Source organism: Natrix helvetica, assembly GCF_964273705.1.
Source record: "Natrix helvetica genome assembly, chromosome: 1".
NCBI lineage: Eukaryota > Metazoa > Chordata > Lepidosauria > Squamata > Natricidae > Natrix > Natrix helvetica.
In genome coordinates, this window is record NC_138548.1 from 27,449,645 (window position 1) to 27,466,947 (window position 17,303).

Below are 17,303 nucleotides of genomic sequence, written 5' to 3' on the forward strand. Positions count from 1 at the left end.
TGCAGTGCAGTTTCATCGGTTTCCCATCCCCCCCTTTCCTATGACAACTCAAGAGCAAGCCAGGAATGCTTTGTGAATTGACTTCCTGGCCTCCTCAAGTAGATGAGAACCAGTTCTTGTGGGACTAGTGGGATGTTAACAGGGATGGAGCTAACCTCGCTCCCAGGGAGAGAAGATTCCAGAAGTTGGGCACTAGGGCAGAAAAGACCCGCCTCTTGAAACCCCGCCAAATATAGTACCCTAACAGCTGGGATCTACAGCATAAGGTTTTATTATCTGAAATGCTCAAATGTTTTTTTTTCATTCAAAGCAATTAATCCATGAAAACATAACCCAATAACTATTTCAGCATTTTGGCTGATAACACCCATTCCCTCTTTTTAATGTGGCATTGACACCTGGACAAAAAAAAAATGACTGTAGGAAGACGGAAGTTCAAGAGAACATTCTATCTCCAGGCCTAAGTGTCTTATTAAGGCATAGAATAGAACCCCATGGGACATGGTGGCTCAGTGGCTAAGATGCTGAGCTTTGTCGATCTGAAGGTTCGAATCCCTAGCGCTGCATAATGGAGTGAGCGTCCGTTACTTGTCCCAGCTTCTGCCAACCTAGCAATTCAGTAAAAATGCAAGTAGAAAAATAGGGATCACTTTGGTGGGAAGGTAACAGCCTTCCATGCGCCATGGGTATTTAGTCATGACCTTGGAGACATTTTCGGGCAGCGCTGGCTCTTTGGCTTTGAAACGGAGATGAGGACTGCCCCCTAGAGTCGGGAAAGACTAGTGCATACATGCAAGTGGAACCTTTCCTTTACATTAGAACCCCATACATGTTTCATTCCAATAATATAAATTCCTAGTGCTAAATCTTTATGCCATTACAATGTGAGGTCACACAAACAACATTAGTCTACTCTGTGTCTCCCTCCTCCGTTCAGGTTTTGGAAGTCTATTTCACTCCAGACAATTGAGAATTTTTCCTATAACCACTTGTGCCCCAGTTGAGCTGCTAACCAGACTTACCCTCTCTGGTCCAACTCTTCCACATCTGGCACTCTCATGCCAAATATGAAAAGATTCTCTTCTCCAGCTTCTTCTGCCATTTCTACGTTGGCACCATCCATGGTCCCGATGGTCAGAGCCCCATTGAGCATGAATTTCATGTTGCCAGTGCCCGAGGCTTCGGTGCCAGCTGTTGAAATCTGCTCTGATAAATCTGTAGCAGGGATCACTGCCAAGAAAATATTATTTTAGTATCTGGGCATTTCTTTTTCTCTCATTTGCATTTTAATCTTCTTATTTTTTAAAGCATGGAGATAAGCAAGAAACTCACACGCTCCTAAATAGTCCCCAGCAGAATAAATCATGCACTGACAGAGTAGAACTTGCAACAAAATGTAACGCTGCAGAATACTTGAATAACCAGCCAGAATTTATTTATTTATTTATTTTTTTCAAACAAAAGTTTTATTGGTTTTTTTTTCCAAGTATTTTGGGGAAAAGGGTACATAAATATGGGAGTAAAATTTTTGACAGCTACATCATATGGAAGGTGGTACTTCCCCGGAATCTTACATCTCTTTCATGTTTTATATATATCATAATATCATTGTTACATTTATATTAGCAGTTATTTTACTCAATTCTTTAGCCATCTTCAACCATATTTTATATCACTTCTACATTTCATTATATTAGCAATTGCAATATGTTTTTAATTCATTTCTGTGACCTAAGTTTCACTACTGTCTCCTCTCCCCTGTCTGTTGGCTGAGCCAAGGCTCCCCCCCCCCTTTCGTGTCTTGTGCGCCGTCTCTTGTTTCACCTAGGAGGTCTTTGTGTTTTTCCATGAAGGCTTCTGCCTCCACCACTGTATTAATTCTCACTCTCAGCCAGCATTTATTTATTCATTTATTTAAAACACTAGTCGGTTGGATACCCGTGCTTCACTACTGAACTATGTGATCGGGCTTGGTAAATTGACAGTTAAAGCTTGAACATTAATGAGTAGTTATGATCAGCCTCTCCTCTCCCCTTCTCTCCATCAGGCTTGCCCCACAGAGGTCTCTCCTGTTATCCCCTTCTCTCCCTTTCAGGTGGTGAGGTGGAGTAGAACGTCTAACTCCTTAGCATCAGAGCGTTAATAATAATATAAGAAATACTAATGATCATTTCGAAAAATCTTTTCTTAGCAAGCACCTAAAAGCCAAGAGGAACATACATGCCAAATCAAATCTGAAACTCTGGTTAGCCCTATTCATTAGTTTCTTAGGCATAGCATAGTTCATTAAAGGGCTCTCTCTCCTATATATTCCAATCTGGTACCTCAAGATGTATTACCTTTTTCAGCCAGTGAGACTCTGTAATTCTCCAAAAAAATGACCTTCAGCTTGCTTCCAACCCCAGGATCGTTGTTTACCACATTGCCCACAGCAGTGATCAGCTTTATTATCATTTTAGCCATATGATACCCAGGAGCAGCCTGGAAGGAAGGAAGCAATGTGGCAGTTAGGAGTTGAGACTATGATAATGATCATGACTACCGATTCTACTTCCAAGCTGAATAAAACCTGCAGAAGCTGCAGAATGCCAACATAATCAAGGAAGCATCTCCTGACTAGCCTCGGAGAAATTGTTAAGAGCAGCCTTAGCTAACCTGCTACCCTTTCAAATGAAACGGGACTACAACTCCCAGCTTCAATTGTTTAGAATTGAATTGAAGAATTGAAGCTGACTTCTTCAGCTTTAACTTCAATAATACAGGGGCAAACAATTGATACAAACTCAAGGTAAACCGCTCCAAACTCGATTGCAGAAAATACACTTCAGCAACAGAGTGATCAATACCTGACTCCGTTGTTACAGCCTCCAACCCCCACAGCTTTAAATTGTCTACCATGGACCTCACCCCATTCCTCAGAGGTCCATAAAGGGGGTGTGCATAAGGCCACCAGCGTGCCTACCGTCCCTGTCCTACTGTTCCCATTTGTATTCATTTCTTTCGTTCATATCCATGTTTATATTTATACCTGCTATCTTGTACATGATTTGACAAACTAATTAATACAAATACAAATAGAATTTCCACAGAGGCCCAAAAGGATTTGGAGAGTTGCATAACTGCATCTAGAAAGCACCATTTGGAAAAAGTGAGCTACAATGCATGGGATTTTTCATTGAGGTGCAGGGGGAGTGGTGGCAGGGGAAAATGGGATATAAAAGCTGCATATATTTAAGGAATAACTTTCACTGAATTAAAGATATGGAGAGAAAGAGAGAGAGTGTGTGTGAACAGACAGATGACAGATAGGTAGACATAGTGATAGCTAGATAACTAAATATTCTTCACAGCTCTTTAAATATTAAATGGATGTGAATCTAGTTAGTAGTTCAATAGGAAAAAAATCAGGAAAATTTCAAGGCTGTAGGCTCAATAGGGATTTTTTTTAATCCTAGAAGACAATGGCAGACATTTCCATAAGAAGCAAGCTAAAGAAGGAAACAGAAGAGAGTGAAAGAGTAGGAGAGAGAGAAGGAGTGGAAAGAGGAGAGAGGAGAAGGAGAGAGGAAGGGGAAGTAGACAAGAGAGGGATGATAGAGGGAAGAAAGGATGTAGGAAAGAGGAGAGAGGGAGAGGAGATAGGGCGGAGGTGAAGTAGGGTATAATATGGTGTGGTTACATGTATGAAAATAAAAATAAAAAAAACTTTTTTTTTTAAAAAAAAGAAGCGAACTAACAGGGCCATAATTCTGAAGGCGCCTGGATATTCTACTTTTTATGATACATCCATATCTACTCAAGACTATATATATATATATATATATATATATATATATATATATATATATATATATATATATATATATATACACACACACACACATACATACATACATACATACATACATACATATATATATATATATATATATATATATGTTGTATTTGTGCTGATAAATAAATAAAGGGAGACTAGTATAGATCCATTTCGAGCTATTTAGCTCTCATCAGCTAGCCATACCCTTACTGGGATTTGAACCTGGGCTGTATTACACACTAGGCAAGAGTCTTAGCCACTATGCAACACAAATATAAAATACAACACAAATACAAACACAAAAATACAACACAAATATAAAAAGGCAACATTGTTTAAAAAAAATAAAAAATAAAAATATGGGTTTCTGCCTGGATGGTTTTCTGTGATGAGCCGAAGGACAGAAAGAGGGAGGAGTGAGCTCCCTCCCATATTTGGGCATACCAGGGGTTGTAACACAAACACACACACACACACACACACACACACACACACACACACATATATATATATATATATATATATATATATATATATATATTCACACACACACACACACACACACAAATGTGCACACATGTGGGTGCGTGCACACACACAATTTAACCTGGTGAGAAAACAAGAAACACTTTCTTAATGCTACCTATGTGAGTAATTAGAACTGGATTAGTAATGAGAGTTCAGAATAGAAAATGGCATTTCCAGCAATGTTGCAATTTGCTTTGCAGAACACCCAAAAGATGAATCTTGACCCTCAAATTCATCACTCACTTTTCCTCCAATTATCACGGTCCGGGGCACAAATGGCTTTGTTGGATCTCGTTTAATGCCTGCAAAAGAGAAAGACCAGAGATCCTAAGCTTGACTTCTGTCCAGGCATAAAGTAGTCATATTTGCCTCTTCCAGCCCCCATCTCTCTTTGCTTCCCTGGAGTTGCTTTCTTTCCATCATGTCAGCTCAGCTCTTTCTTGAACAACCAATTTGGCTTCCTTTGCCCTTTCTTGCCATGAAGTTCCCAACTTTGAAGGTGCTGATGGATACCTCTGGAATTCTCAGACAATCTTATGAACATTTTCTTCAAGTATCATGGCTGCCATTCTGCTAACCACGTACCACAAGCTGATAGCCTGACATTAGTAATGTGGGAGGGGAGGGAGGAGAGATTGGAATATAGGGAGGAATCAGGGTGGGGGGAATGGGAACCAAGCTGTGCCGGCCCGAGGTTTGAGACACACAAGTCAACCCAAGGTCAACCATCAGAACACAGAGCTGGAAAACCGCAAATTTAGGGTCCATTACCCAAACAATATGAAGTCACCCAACTGGACATCAGCTGATGGTGTTTTGTTCAGCAGATGCATTCTCAGTGGGCCCAGAGAGAGAAATATCTGTCTCTACCTAGGATTGAACTCACAGGCTCCTGATTGGGAGACGAGAACTCTACTTCTAGGCCACCGCACCACTGTTTTGTTTCAGATTGTAATTCTTTAAACATTATTAGGTATTTTTGTTTACCATTTGATTCTATTTTAAAGCAGTGTCATTGCATTTATGCAAGCAGAAAAAGCTAAAAAACAGACTACACTGTTTGCTGTGTGCCAGGCACAACTTTACTCACGGTTGTACATGGTGATCACATGTAGGCAATTCATGAGCTGCCGCTTGTATTCATGAATTCTCTTGACTTGCACGTCAAACATGGAAGCTGGGTTGATCTTCACTTTATATTCCTGCTCCAGTTGCTGGGCAAATTTAACTTTGTTTTCCTGTGAAGAGAAAGGGAGGTATGACCACTTGTTTGGTTTTGTAGCCAAGTGAATAGAAGACAGAACCAGCCAAAAATCTTTTTCGCTCTAGGTGTTACTTTCAATTCTATTTGCAAAGATTGACTGAGTTGGCAATGGAACAAGTTCTTCTAGTCAGCTTTCTTGCATCCCCAATAAAAATGGACTTATTTGCTTTTAGCTAAGAACATGTCTTTGAAACACTACTTCCATTTTGTAATAGCCCACCATTGAGGGAAGATGAAGTAGTCCAAGGTACTACAACTTGAGCATAACATTTTCTCCAGGAAAATGGAGGAAAACCTCCTATATGGACATTCTAGGTTGCATGCAAGAAACATTTCTGGAGTTTGAGTTGGCTTTCAATTGGTCTATTGCAGGCTGCTTCCTCCCATCTAGTCACTGGGCTGTGAGTCCTGTAGCCACTTGTCCTTCACCTATAGAGAATGTAGAAACTTACCCCAACAATTATTTTCTTGTTTGTGTATATGCATGTTGTTGTAGCCTGCTCACACCAACATACTTTGGTAGAAAGTGTATTGTACTTTGTGAAAGACCAAATCTGAGCCTTCCCTGAGGTTTGTATTCCCTCTGGTAAGCAGAAATATGACAGATTTGCTCAAAAGTGCCTCTTAAGATGGCCCTTATCAGTTCACTCCAAAGCTTTTCTGAAAGTCTTATTGTATTGCAGTCTTCCAAAAGCTGATACTCTCCAGATTGAGTGCCAAGGAACTATCAACTTACTATATTTTTTGAGTATAAGACGCACCAAGATTTTGAAAAGGCAAATTAAAAAAAAAAGTTTTTGCACTCTGCAGACCTCCCAAAAACGGCCCATTTTTCATGAAAATGGGTAGTTTTTTTGTCAAAAAAAGGGCATGCATGGTCTTTAGGAGGCTTATAGAGTGCTTCTGGAGGGTGGGAGGGAGGGCAAAAATGAACAAAACATGGCCTGCTTTTTGCTCACTTGTGGCCTCCCCAGCCACCAGGAGCACTCGGGAAGACTTCTAAAGGCTATGCACGGCCATTTTTGCAAAGGGGGCGGGGTTTCAGGAGCCGAAAAAGTGCTGTATTCAGAGTTTAAGACGCACCCAGATTTTCACCCTCATTTTTTGGGGAAAAAGATGTGTCTTATACTCCGGAAAAAAAAAGGTACATCTATCTCCCAATTCTTTCTATACAATAATTTCCCAGAGAACTGGGTTCAAGTATCTACTTAAGTACAGAGCTCCCTACATCACCTTGAACAAATTACCTGTTTTAGCCTAATGCTAAAACAGCCTAATGCTAAAGCATGATAAAAATGTTGTTCTATATTTGTCACTTGAATCTTCTTGAATTTGCCATATATAAACAAAGTGCAATGAAAGATGATGTGTAAAGCACTTTGGAGATAGAAAATTCTTGGAAAAGGGGAAATTCCCAACTTCCCTTTCATTTCCCTTACCTGCTTGACTTTGGCCACCTCCCTGATGAAAACGTCATCATTCACAAACCGATGCAGCTTTGTTAGCTGACTCAAATCTTTCACGTATTCCTCCCCTATTTTCTGTACAAAGAAGAAAGAGATTTCACACATGCATCACCTCAAAAGATAGAACCCTTGGAGAATCCAGAGTCATCATCATCATCGCCCACGGATACGCATTGTGGCACCTACTGCATCTGAGCCTATTGATCTCTCAAAGATTCTTTAGGCCAGGGGTGTCCAAACTTGGCAACTTTAAGACTTGTGGACTTCAACTCCCAGAATTCCCCAGCCAGCAGAGCTGGCTGGGGAATTCTGGGAGTTGAAGTCCACAAGTCTTAAAGTTGCCAAGTTTGAACACCCCTGCTTTAGGCTCAATATATGTGGCTTAGGGTTGAACTGGGAAGGCCTTCATTCTCTCTGAGGTTACATTCATTACCTAACAGCAGAGGTGGGTTCCTACTGGTTCGGACCGGTTCGGCTGATAGGTAGTAACTCGGCCAGACATGTGACCGTACCGATTCCATCCTGGGTGCCGCCATCTTTATTTTCTGTTCTGCACAGGCGCAGGACAATCTTCATTGAAAGAAATCCAATTTCCCCCCTTTTTAAATGGTGTGAGCATGCCAGTCCCAGAGAGGTCCCAAAGATGGGCCGTTTTTCGCAAAAACGGAGGCGGTTTTGCCTTCCCCCAGCCTCCAGAAGCACTCTGCAGGCTTCAGCAATGCTGGGGGAAGGCAAAAATGCCTCCGTTTTTGTGAAAAACGGCTATTTTCCACCCACTTTTTGCAAAAACCAGGACGTTTTTGCCTTCCCCCAGCCTTGCTGAAGCCTGCAGAGGACAAAATCTTTTTTTCTTACTGGGTAGTTTGCAGATGCTCCCTTAGCTCCGGCGAGGCTGGAGCCCTCCCCCCCCCCCCGCCAAAACTTTTCGCCACCGTTTCGGTGGGCATGGCTTGTTGAGGGGGGTCATGTGACTGAGTGTGTGTGTGTGTGTGACATCAAGTTGTCCACACCCACTCAGTCACATGCCCCCCCCCTACATTTAGCCATGTCCAGCGAACCGGTAGTAAAATTTTTTGAAACCCAACCCTGCCAACAAGTAACGTTATCAATACCTGGATGATAGAGGATGATGTTACCTAATTGGGTAATGAAATGTCTGCAAAAAAGCAACCAAACTCAGAGAGCACCAACGATTTTTCCTTTTATTATTCAACAAGTACTGCAGGTTGCGAAATCATCTCAAGGCCTGCAAAGACTGTCCCAAAGGTGCTTCTTCGCCCAAAGATGAAAGACAGAGACAATTCTTTTGAAGACAGTGAAGTCCCCATTCTGGACAGATAGGACCACTGGCTTGAAAGAGGGATCAAAGAGGCCATCTATGTCAAAATTGAACAGCCCTCTATCAACAGAGGGGGAGGGATAGGACACCACCTATCTCCTGTTTATACCACAGTCTTTTCAGCAGTTCCAAGAAGGTTCCACACCCATTTGCACTATTCAGGGGACCCCGAGGGCACAGATAAACCCCCAAGTGGCCTCAACGACTTTCAGAGTGCGAACAATCAGATGACTGCAATCCTTCCATCCTCTACCATTGAGTCGGAACTGAAGAAGTTTCTTGGATGAGAAACGAAACATCTTCAAGGAATAATCAAGTCCAGTTGCCTTTTGAAAAAGCACCTTTGGGACAACCATGACTTTTATGACTGAGAATCTCCGTAGACGCCTACAAAGACTATTTAACCAGAATGAGAGCGGATGAGTAGAAGAAGCAGAAGCCACTATCCTACTTACAAAGTGTTTCAGAGCTTTGAAAGGAGATGGAAACTGCCTGATTATACATCAGGAATTTTTTTTTAAAAAAACAATGATTTAAAAAGCACATACAAATTATTACAATAATTATTTTGCCAAGCAGAACAACTGAGCATATTTTTTTTTACCTCCGCAATTAATTCTGCAAGTCCTGGGTTGCAAAGCAGGAGCCAACGCCGAGGGGTGATCCCATTTGTTTTATTCTGAAACTTTTCTGGCTCCAACTCTGCAAAATCCTTGAACCTGAACGAAAAACAAGGAAGCGTGTTCATGGAAAACCCTCAAGATAGAGTAGTCAAACAGATTGTTGACAGAAAACATGGGCCACCCAATCTTTTAAATTTTCAGTTAATACTAATCACATAATTACTCTACACTTTTATTTATAAATTTAATTTTTGCATAAATACATTGAAAGGTGACAGCAAGGCTGGAAGCAATAGCATCGGGTTTTTAAAAATGTATTTATGTTATATGTAGTACAAAATTATTTCACAAACCATTACTGTATTGATGATTTATTTGCTCCCACAAGGTTTACGTTCACATGATCTGCTTGATTAGGTCATTTAAAGAACTGGCAGATTTAATGGAAGTACTTGCACAGAGTCTTAGTTTTTAACCTTGAGTAGAATACGATTACGGTAAGTATGTTGCAGGTACTCTGAAAATGGGTTAATTCAGTGACTATGTAAAGTATGTTGAATATCCTGTTCATTACAGAAGAACAAAAGAGGCCCACATCTGAATCATACTATTTGGCATAAATGCTTAAAATTAAAATTATTCATGTGGGCATTTAATTGTGGCACTCCCTGCAAACTCCCTGCAAACTTGAAAATGAAGGTGTCAAAACACTAGAGATGAGGTAACTTTGGGAAAATTTGTCCCGCAGTCTGTCACCAAAGAATGCATATGGCAACACAAAGTTTGGGAGGGCAGAAAATTATTGAAGCAACAGACAAAGTTATATATTAGCACAAACTCAGGGTCACCCAGAGTTCAGCTCTAAACCTCAAAATTGATCCCAAAGTAGAACATTCAGAAGTCTAAATCAAATCAAAAACTTCTCTGTTGGCAAAAGGAAAAGGAAATTGTCCCAGGTTGCTGTACGCAAACAAAACACACACCACTACTCACACTTGAGATTTGACGATATCGGAGTGAATCTTTGCGACTCCATTCACAGCGTGAGAGCCAACAATGCAAAGGTGGGCCATGTTAATACGCTTGACCCCTTCCTCTTCAATCAAGGACATCCGTCTGAGGCGGTCAACATCCTTTGGAAACAGGGCTCTGATTTTCTGAGTATGTGTGAAGGTGAAAAGCAACATCAATTAATCCCATTCAAGTGCACTCCCAACTATCCATTTCAGTCTGGATTTTAGCAAGAGAGCATGCTTGGACTAACCACATTTTAAAAGCAAATGCTATACAATTGGCATTACTTTTTTTCCATTTCAATATGGCTACCTGAACAGAGATTTCTTGACTGAATCAAAAGCTCAACAACTTTTCCAACTTGAAAAGGATCAGTTTTTACAAAACCGTTCCTTTATATTTTCTTAAATTCATCCCAAAAATTAAGAGCCATCAGAGAAGGTTCAATGAAACCCTACTTACATCCAAATGTCTTTGATTGATTTCATAGATAATCTGCAAGTGTCTTGGAAGCAGCTTCTCCACCAGCTCCACTGGCCAGCGTTCAAGAGCTTCAGGGAGAACGGTGTGGTTTGTATAAGCAAAGGTCTTTGTAGTGATATCCCAGGCCTTGTGTTTTTGAAGAGAAAGATAGTAAGGCAAACTGAGAAAAACAATGTATGTGATTATTCTTGTGCATCCTTTCCCAATTCCTCCTCCTAAGCCATGTACTTTGTATCTGAGGATATAGTTTTCTTACCAGAATGCAGAAATCTTACATTTCATTTGTTACTATTGAGAATTGTGCATGTTATTAGTTATCAAGATTCTTTTCAACCCACAGCCTATTTTCTGGAGTGTCAGCCCCCCCCTCCCAGCTTTTTGTTCTTTGCAAATGTGATAGGCATCCCTTCTATCTTCCTGTTTAAATCATATTGATAATGTTGAACATAACTAAATCCAGGGCAGAATCTTGGAATACCTCACTACACACTTCCTTGAATGTGGACATAGATCTATATAGTTTCAACTAAATCTATATTGGAACAAGACCATCCGTTCCACATTCTACCATTTTATCATGAAGGTGGCTATGGTCGACTTTATCAATTGCCTTATTTATTTATTCATTCTATTTCTATAGCCACCCATCTCAGCCAAGTGACTCTGGATGACTTACAATTCTGAAACTATAAATCAGTCCAAACTATTGAAAACAACAAAACAATGAAAACACCCAAACAGTACATCCACGGCATTCCCCATTTCAGGTGAGAGTAATGCTGGAAGCTGGGAGTTAACTAGAACAGGAGGGAGGGGCTACATTCCAGAGGAATAAGAAACAGCAAAGTTTAGATCATCTGGGAGAAGGAGAATCAAGACAGCTTCTCCCTAGGAGCTCTCGGAGTATAATTTAGTGATACAAATAGTTTGCTTTAGTTTGGCATCTTTCTTGTTTTTTGGAGCCTGACATCACCTACTTCGTAGAGGTGAAAGAGGCAAAAAGTAGTATTTCTCCTCCACCATTGTGTTTTCTCAGTGTCATACAATGGAGTTCCTCAAATGGTTCAGGCCATTTTGAGATCTGACCTTGGTCAAGATCACATACAGTCCCCAGTAGATACTGTGATATATAGGCTATACACTTTGGAGGACAAAATCAATCAAATTCATCATGACAATACTTTAAAACATATTCAGTCTCTTGTTTGGCTAGACTCCTTTGGATGAGTTTCAATTCTTATACTCCGAGAATGCAAACAAATTGATTGAGTTTGGCTTGCTGCTTGCTCCTCATGGTACATCACATCTAGTTGAAAACGGTTGCTCAGCCACGGCCACAAAGTCATATATTTCTCAATTTAAGAGTGTTAATCCCAGCCACATTAAACAATCATGCCTGGAAAACGCAGAGGGCAACCATGTGATCCTAAGAAGGGACAATTTTGCTTTAGGGCATTGGGGGCATGGTTATGCTCATTCCTTTGCACCCCATGAAGCATTTTTGGAATCAAATTCAAAATAATTATATAAATATGAATACAAATATAAATATATTCTATAAGGTGCCAGTGGCAAATGACTTCCCAAAAAAATTAGTATTCATGTCCATGAAATCATTAGGAGTTAAGCCCATCTCAGAAACTTTACCGTACCACTATAACATTTTAACTCAGCCAAAGAGACTTTCCAACATTTTTTGCTTTTTCCCTAGAACCCAAGTAATATGGAGTGTTGGATGTGTCCTATGACACATGTTTAACTGTAGTTCTAATACATCTAGATATGCAAAGTAGGGAAATGCAATGTAGTACATGGCAGCAACTGATGTCTTGCCAACAACACCCAGTAGGTGGAGCTTGTTAGATTGGGTAATGGATAGGCACACACAGGCTTAACGGTAACAACAGCTCTTTATTAAGTACAACAAGTGAGAACAATCCAGCGAAGGTTGAGTCTGACAGCAGCCCTTTTATAGGGAGATGTCAGACCCTTTGACCAATAGGATTAAACCTCTGTTCCCACCGGAACAGAGGATCTTGGTGGAAATCACTGTAGTTAGAGCAAGTATCTAACTGAGCTAGTGTGAACTTTCATGCCACAGTAGAACCCTTTCTAGCAGAACTAAATATCTTCTAGGCCAGGGTTGTCAAACTCACATTGTCATGGCGGTGTCAATATCAGGACTTTTTTCTCCTTCACTAAACTGGGCATGGGCGTGGCCAGCACATGATGCATCTGGCCCACGGGCCGGGAGTTTGACAGCCCTGTTCTAGGTTCAAAGCCATTCTTAGCCTTAAGTGGTTTGCAGGGTGCCACACTCACACCAAGTTGGAGGGTAGGCCAAGTCAAAGATCGAATTTAATTTAGTTTACTTCTACATTACATGTAGTCCATTATTGTATGGACTACAATAATAGTCCATTATTAATGCACTAATTAATTACTGTAGTAGTTAAAGGACGAATACCTTGCCTCCTCCCAAAAAGCATCTACTCCTTTTTGTTAATTTAAAAAAAAAATCTAGTGCAAATATTTATTTCATCGTGTTGCTTTTATGATTGTAAGAAGTAAGTCTGGAGATTTTGATAGCCATCTTTGAAGTTGCGTTGGAACTGAATGCAGCCTAAAGGTTATTGCTTTACAATAGCTCTCATCACCATGAAAGTCTTATCATGTGATAAGATTATAACCTTGAGACAAATCTGAGGGTATTAGTACACTGAATTAGTACCCCTATTCCCCAAATTTTGAGATCTAAGACAATGACTGCATGATTCAGTTTACACAATATGCTAGGCTAGGTCAAAATGTGGTTTAACCTGTTGCATGAACCATGCCATCAAATTAAGCATTTTATTTGTTTGGGCATTGCACAGCACCTTGTTTTTTTTAGATTTAGGGTTCAGCATATTTTGTAAACCAACTTGTGTTTGAAAACTGGAAATAGGAAGCAAAAGAAGACTTGAAGCCACGGCACAGAAACTACAGAATCAGGCCCCTGGAAAACAGAGAGAAGGTCTTGCAAACCCTAGAACAGTGTTTCTCAACCTTGGCAACTTGAAGATGTCAGGACTTCAACTCCCAGAATTCCCCAGCCAGCATTCGCTGGCTGGGGAATTCTGGGAGTTGAAGTCCAGACATCTTCAAGTTGCCAAGGTTGAAAAACACTGCCCTAGAAGCACAGCTGACAACAGAAAAGTGATCCCAACCTTGGACCAGGGCAGCTTCTCTATATCCAAGAAGACGCGCATCAACTCAGGAATAGCCATGGAAGGATGTGTATCATTCAGCTGGATTGCAACCTATTGAAAACCAAGGAACGGAATATGTTTAAAAAACGCAGAGGGGAAAGTTTAAGCAGGAACATGGAATCGAATCTATCAGCCCACTTGACTAAAAGTTAAGTCAAGCTAGGGAAAGCAATGCATTTTACCTCATTATATGCCACCATTATTACTATCCTACATCTCCCAGAGCAGGGTTGTCAAACTCAAGGCCTGGGAGCCAAATCCGGCCCATGTTATTCTTTTTGTATATTGTCTGTACACCGCCCCGAGTCCCTTCGGGGAGAGGGGGCGGTTTATAAATTAAATAAATAAATAATAAATAAATAAATAAATAAATAAATAAATAAATAAATAAATAAATAAATAAATAAATAAATAAATAAATAAATAAATAAATAAATAAATAAATAAATAAATAAATAAATAAATAAATAAATAAATGCTTCGATTTGGCCTGTGGGGATATCTTGGAAACAGCAAAGGATTGGCCCGCAGTTCCTGCCAGCAAAATGGAGCTTGGGTGGCTGTGATAGCCTCCTGCAACCCTCTGCCAGCACTCGGGCCACCACAGGTGCCCCCAACATGGGTGAAGTCGAGCTGGCCGCACCCATGCAGCCCCCAAGGTTAAACACAACCCTGATGCGGCCCTCTATGAAATCGAGTTTGATACCCCCTGTCCCAGAGGAACATCTTAATAAAAAGGCTATTGGGCAAAAGCCCTGATTAAACTTCGTAAGTAATCAAACTATTCTCAATTTACTTTTGTTTTATTTGTTAGATTCAAAATCCCCTTTCCTCTAGGACTTAAGGTGGCCCACTTAACACTCCCATCTCCAATATTATCCCCAGAACAAATCTGTGAGATTGAGTAGAGCCACAGTATCTGGTCAACATCACCCAAAGAGCTTCTAAAGCTGAGTGAGTCTAGATATGATCATGGGTCTTCCTGGTCCTAGCTTAATACTTGCTGACTTCATCCCACTCGTTTTCTACACCCAAGATAGTATCCCACTTCGCTACCAAGTTCTGCCTGCCGGATCATGACATGCCTCAACCCAATTCCCTCCCCCCCCCCCAGATATATCACTCCAAATGCAATGACCTGGTCTGGGAAGGAATCAAAAGCAGTCCGGACACTTTCAGTAGTCCCAAACTTGGAGGCTTTGTACCGTCGGATGATGTCTTGTAAGGTGGCAGCTACCACAAAGTATTCCTGCTTCAGACGCAGCTCCTTGCCTTCAAAAAACTATCAGATGAAGAAAGAATATCAGGAAGGTAAAAAAAATGCAAAGTGAGTCTGAGGAGGATCAGACCATTAACTGTGTTTATGACCTGCTTATCCTGGCAAAGAAATACCTGACTGCATGTTACAATTTTTTTAAATTGCCATTGCCCTTCTTGGTTCCCATCTATGACATTATATCAGCAGATAAGAAAAGCAGTTTGAGCATAGTCAAAACCCTCAAATTTAGTTTTAGCTACAAGGAGAAGGAGAGGCTTGAAGAAAAGGTGACATTATCTTTTTGATTTCAGTAATTTCCCTCTCCCTTGCAGTGAGCCAGCATGAGGTTGCCTCCTTCATCCAACAATGAGCCTGTGGGCAGCTATAAACAAATCAAATCTTTATTACAGTCACAGATCAGCATACAACTGCAGACAAAAACTGGGAGGGGTTGATTCAGAGGTGGGTTCCTACCGGTTCAGACTGGTTCAGCTGAACCAGTAGTGGTTTTGCGGCCTGGGTCGCTGGAGCCGGCAGCGACCCAGGCCTGCCCCCCCGAACTGTTTCTCTTACGGGGCCGCCATCTTGATTTTTGGTTCTGCGCATGTGCAGAAAAATTGTAATTGCACAAAATTATTTTTTTTTTCTTTTTTTAACATTTTGTGCATGCACATACTTATTTTTGGGCAAATGCGCACAACATGCAAGTGTGCAGGTTTTTTTGCATGCACCGAATTGGCATTAATGCCGGGAGCAACCCACCCCTGGGTTGATTGGAGTACTTGTCCCTCTGATGTGTCCTGACCCATGGACCCGATAATAGATGCCAACTCTGATATCTCATCACTACCATTTCATTTCTCTAAGACTTTCAATTTTCAAAAGGAGGTACAGGTAGTCCTTAACTTACAACTGTTCATTTAACATCAATTCAAAGTTACAACAACCTCAGAAAAAACATTTACAACCTGTCCTCGTCCTTAGGATGTTTGTGCAACCCAATAGTCACGTGATGCAGGTGCTCACATTTATGACTAGTTGTGGCATCCTACAATCATTTGTAATCTTCCCAGCCAGTTTTCGACAGTCAGTTGGGGAACTTGGATTCACTTAACTGTGTGATTCAGTTAATGACTGCGGTAAAAATGATCATGTAATTGGGCCTGGTCGCATGATGACTTGCTTAAGAACCACATCGCTTAGCAATTGAAAATCTTGTCCCAATTGTCATCGAGGACAAAGTCGAGGACTACCTCTAATAACTTAAGAAGAGAGTTGGATAAATTATGGGGGAAAAGGGTGTGTGTGTGTCAATCAATGGCTCTTTGTTATTATGGGAACAATTAAAATATTGTAAATCCTTAAATGCCAGGGCTAAAAGGCAACTGCCTGAGCCTGCATCTTCCTGGAGACCTTTGATTAGTCCTTGGGGAGGGATTGGAAGGTTGGCATGGACAGCCCATTGGTTGGATCTATGCATGCCGTTACAGCTGTAGTAACTTCATTTAATGAAGAGCCATGGTGGTGCAGTGGTTAGAATGCAGTACTGCAGGCTACTTCTGCTGACTGCGGATTGCCAGAAGTTCGGCAGTTCGATTCTCACCGGCTCAAGGTTAACTCGGCCTTCCATCCTTCTGAGGTTGATAAAATGAGGACCCAGATTGTTGGGGGCAATATGCTGACTCTGTAAAACCACTTAAAGAGGGCTGTAAAGCCCCATGAAGTGGTATATAAGTCTAAGTACAATTGCTATTAACCCTCTCAACCTGAAATACTGCACAGACTGGGAGTATGCAGCAACCCATAATACAGCATCTAAAAACGTTGTTGTTTAACCAGTTGTTTGAGTCTTGATGATTTTATAGGCAACTGCTATCTATTCTATCCTGTCAAGCACAGCTTCTTTCAGTTGTTGGATGTTTATCTGTGTATCAGTTTTGATGTTATCTAGCCAGCATCTTCTTCGCTTGCCCCTTCTTGCTGAGTGATTGCTATAAAGCGTTTTGGTGGGATTATTTTTTTACAGGGCAGTTCACCATGGCTTTCCCTAACCCTCCCCATATATCCAAGCTTGAAACCGGCATGTGGTTGATGAAGGGTCGAAACATTCCTTTTGGTTACTTTTATCTGATTAGATTATTTTAATTTAAATTCTCAGTGTTGGAAAAAGCCTGGTTAATCATCACAGAAATCAGCATATTTTCTAGTGGTTAGCAGCAGAGTCTGTGTGCAAAATAGGCTAATAAGTGGAAAAATTCAC

General features: G+C 40.8%; 1 protein-coding gene across 3 annotated transcripts in view; it reads right to left on the minus strand.

The window, feature by feature from the left end:
• Window positions 1-17,303, minus strand: part of PYGL (glycogen phosphorylase L) — a 53,105-nt gene that overhangs the window by 14,473 nt on the left and 21,329 nt on the right. For all 3 annotated transcript variants that reach the window (XR_014176538.1, XM_081967411.1, XM_081967412.1), the window contains exons 9-18: window positions 14,924-15,067; window positions 13,744-13,836; window positions 10,514-10,660; window positions 10,031-10,194; window positions 9,019-9,133; window positions 7,049-7,150; window positions 5,436-5,583; window positions 4,589-4,647; window positions 2,340-2,481; window positions 1,023-1,230 (exon numbers count right to left, since the gene is read on the minus strand). Coding sequence is in view for 2 of the 3 variants with exons in the window: in XM_081967411.1 (XP_081823537.1) it covers window positions 1,023-1,230; window positions 2,340-2,481; window positions 4,589-4,647; window positions 5,436-5,583; window positions 7,049-7,150; window positions 9,019-9,133; window positions 10,031-10,194; window positions 10,514-10,660; window positions 13,744-13,836; window positions 14,924-15,067 (1,322 nt within the window). In the remaining variant the exon portion in view is untranslated. The remainder of the gene's footprint in view (window positions 1-1,022; window positions 1,231-2,339; window positions 2,482-4,588; window positions 4,648-5,435; window positions 5,584-7,048; window positions 7,151-9,018; window positions 9,134-10,030; window positions 10,195-10,513; window positions 10,661-13,743; window positions 13,837-14,923; window positions 15,068-17,303) is intronic.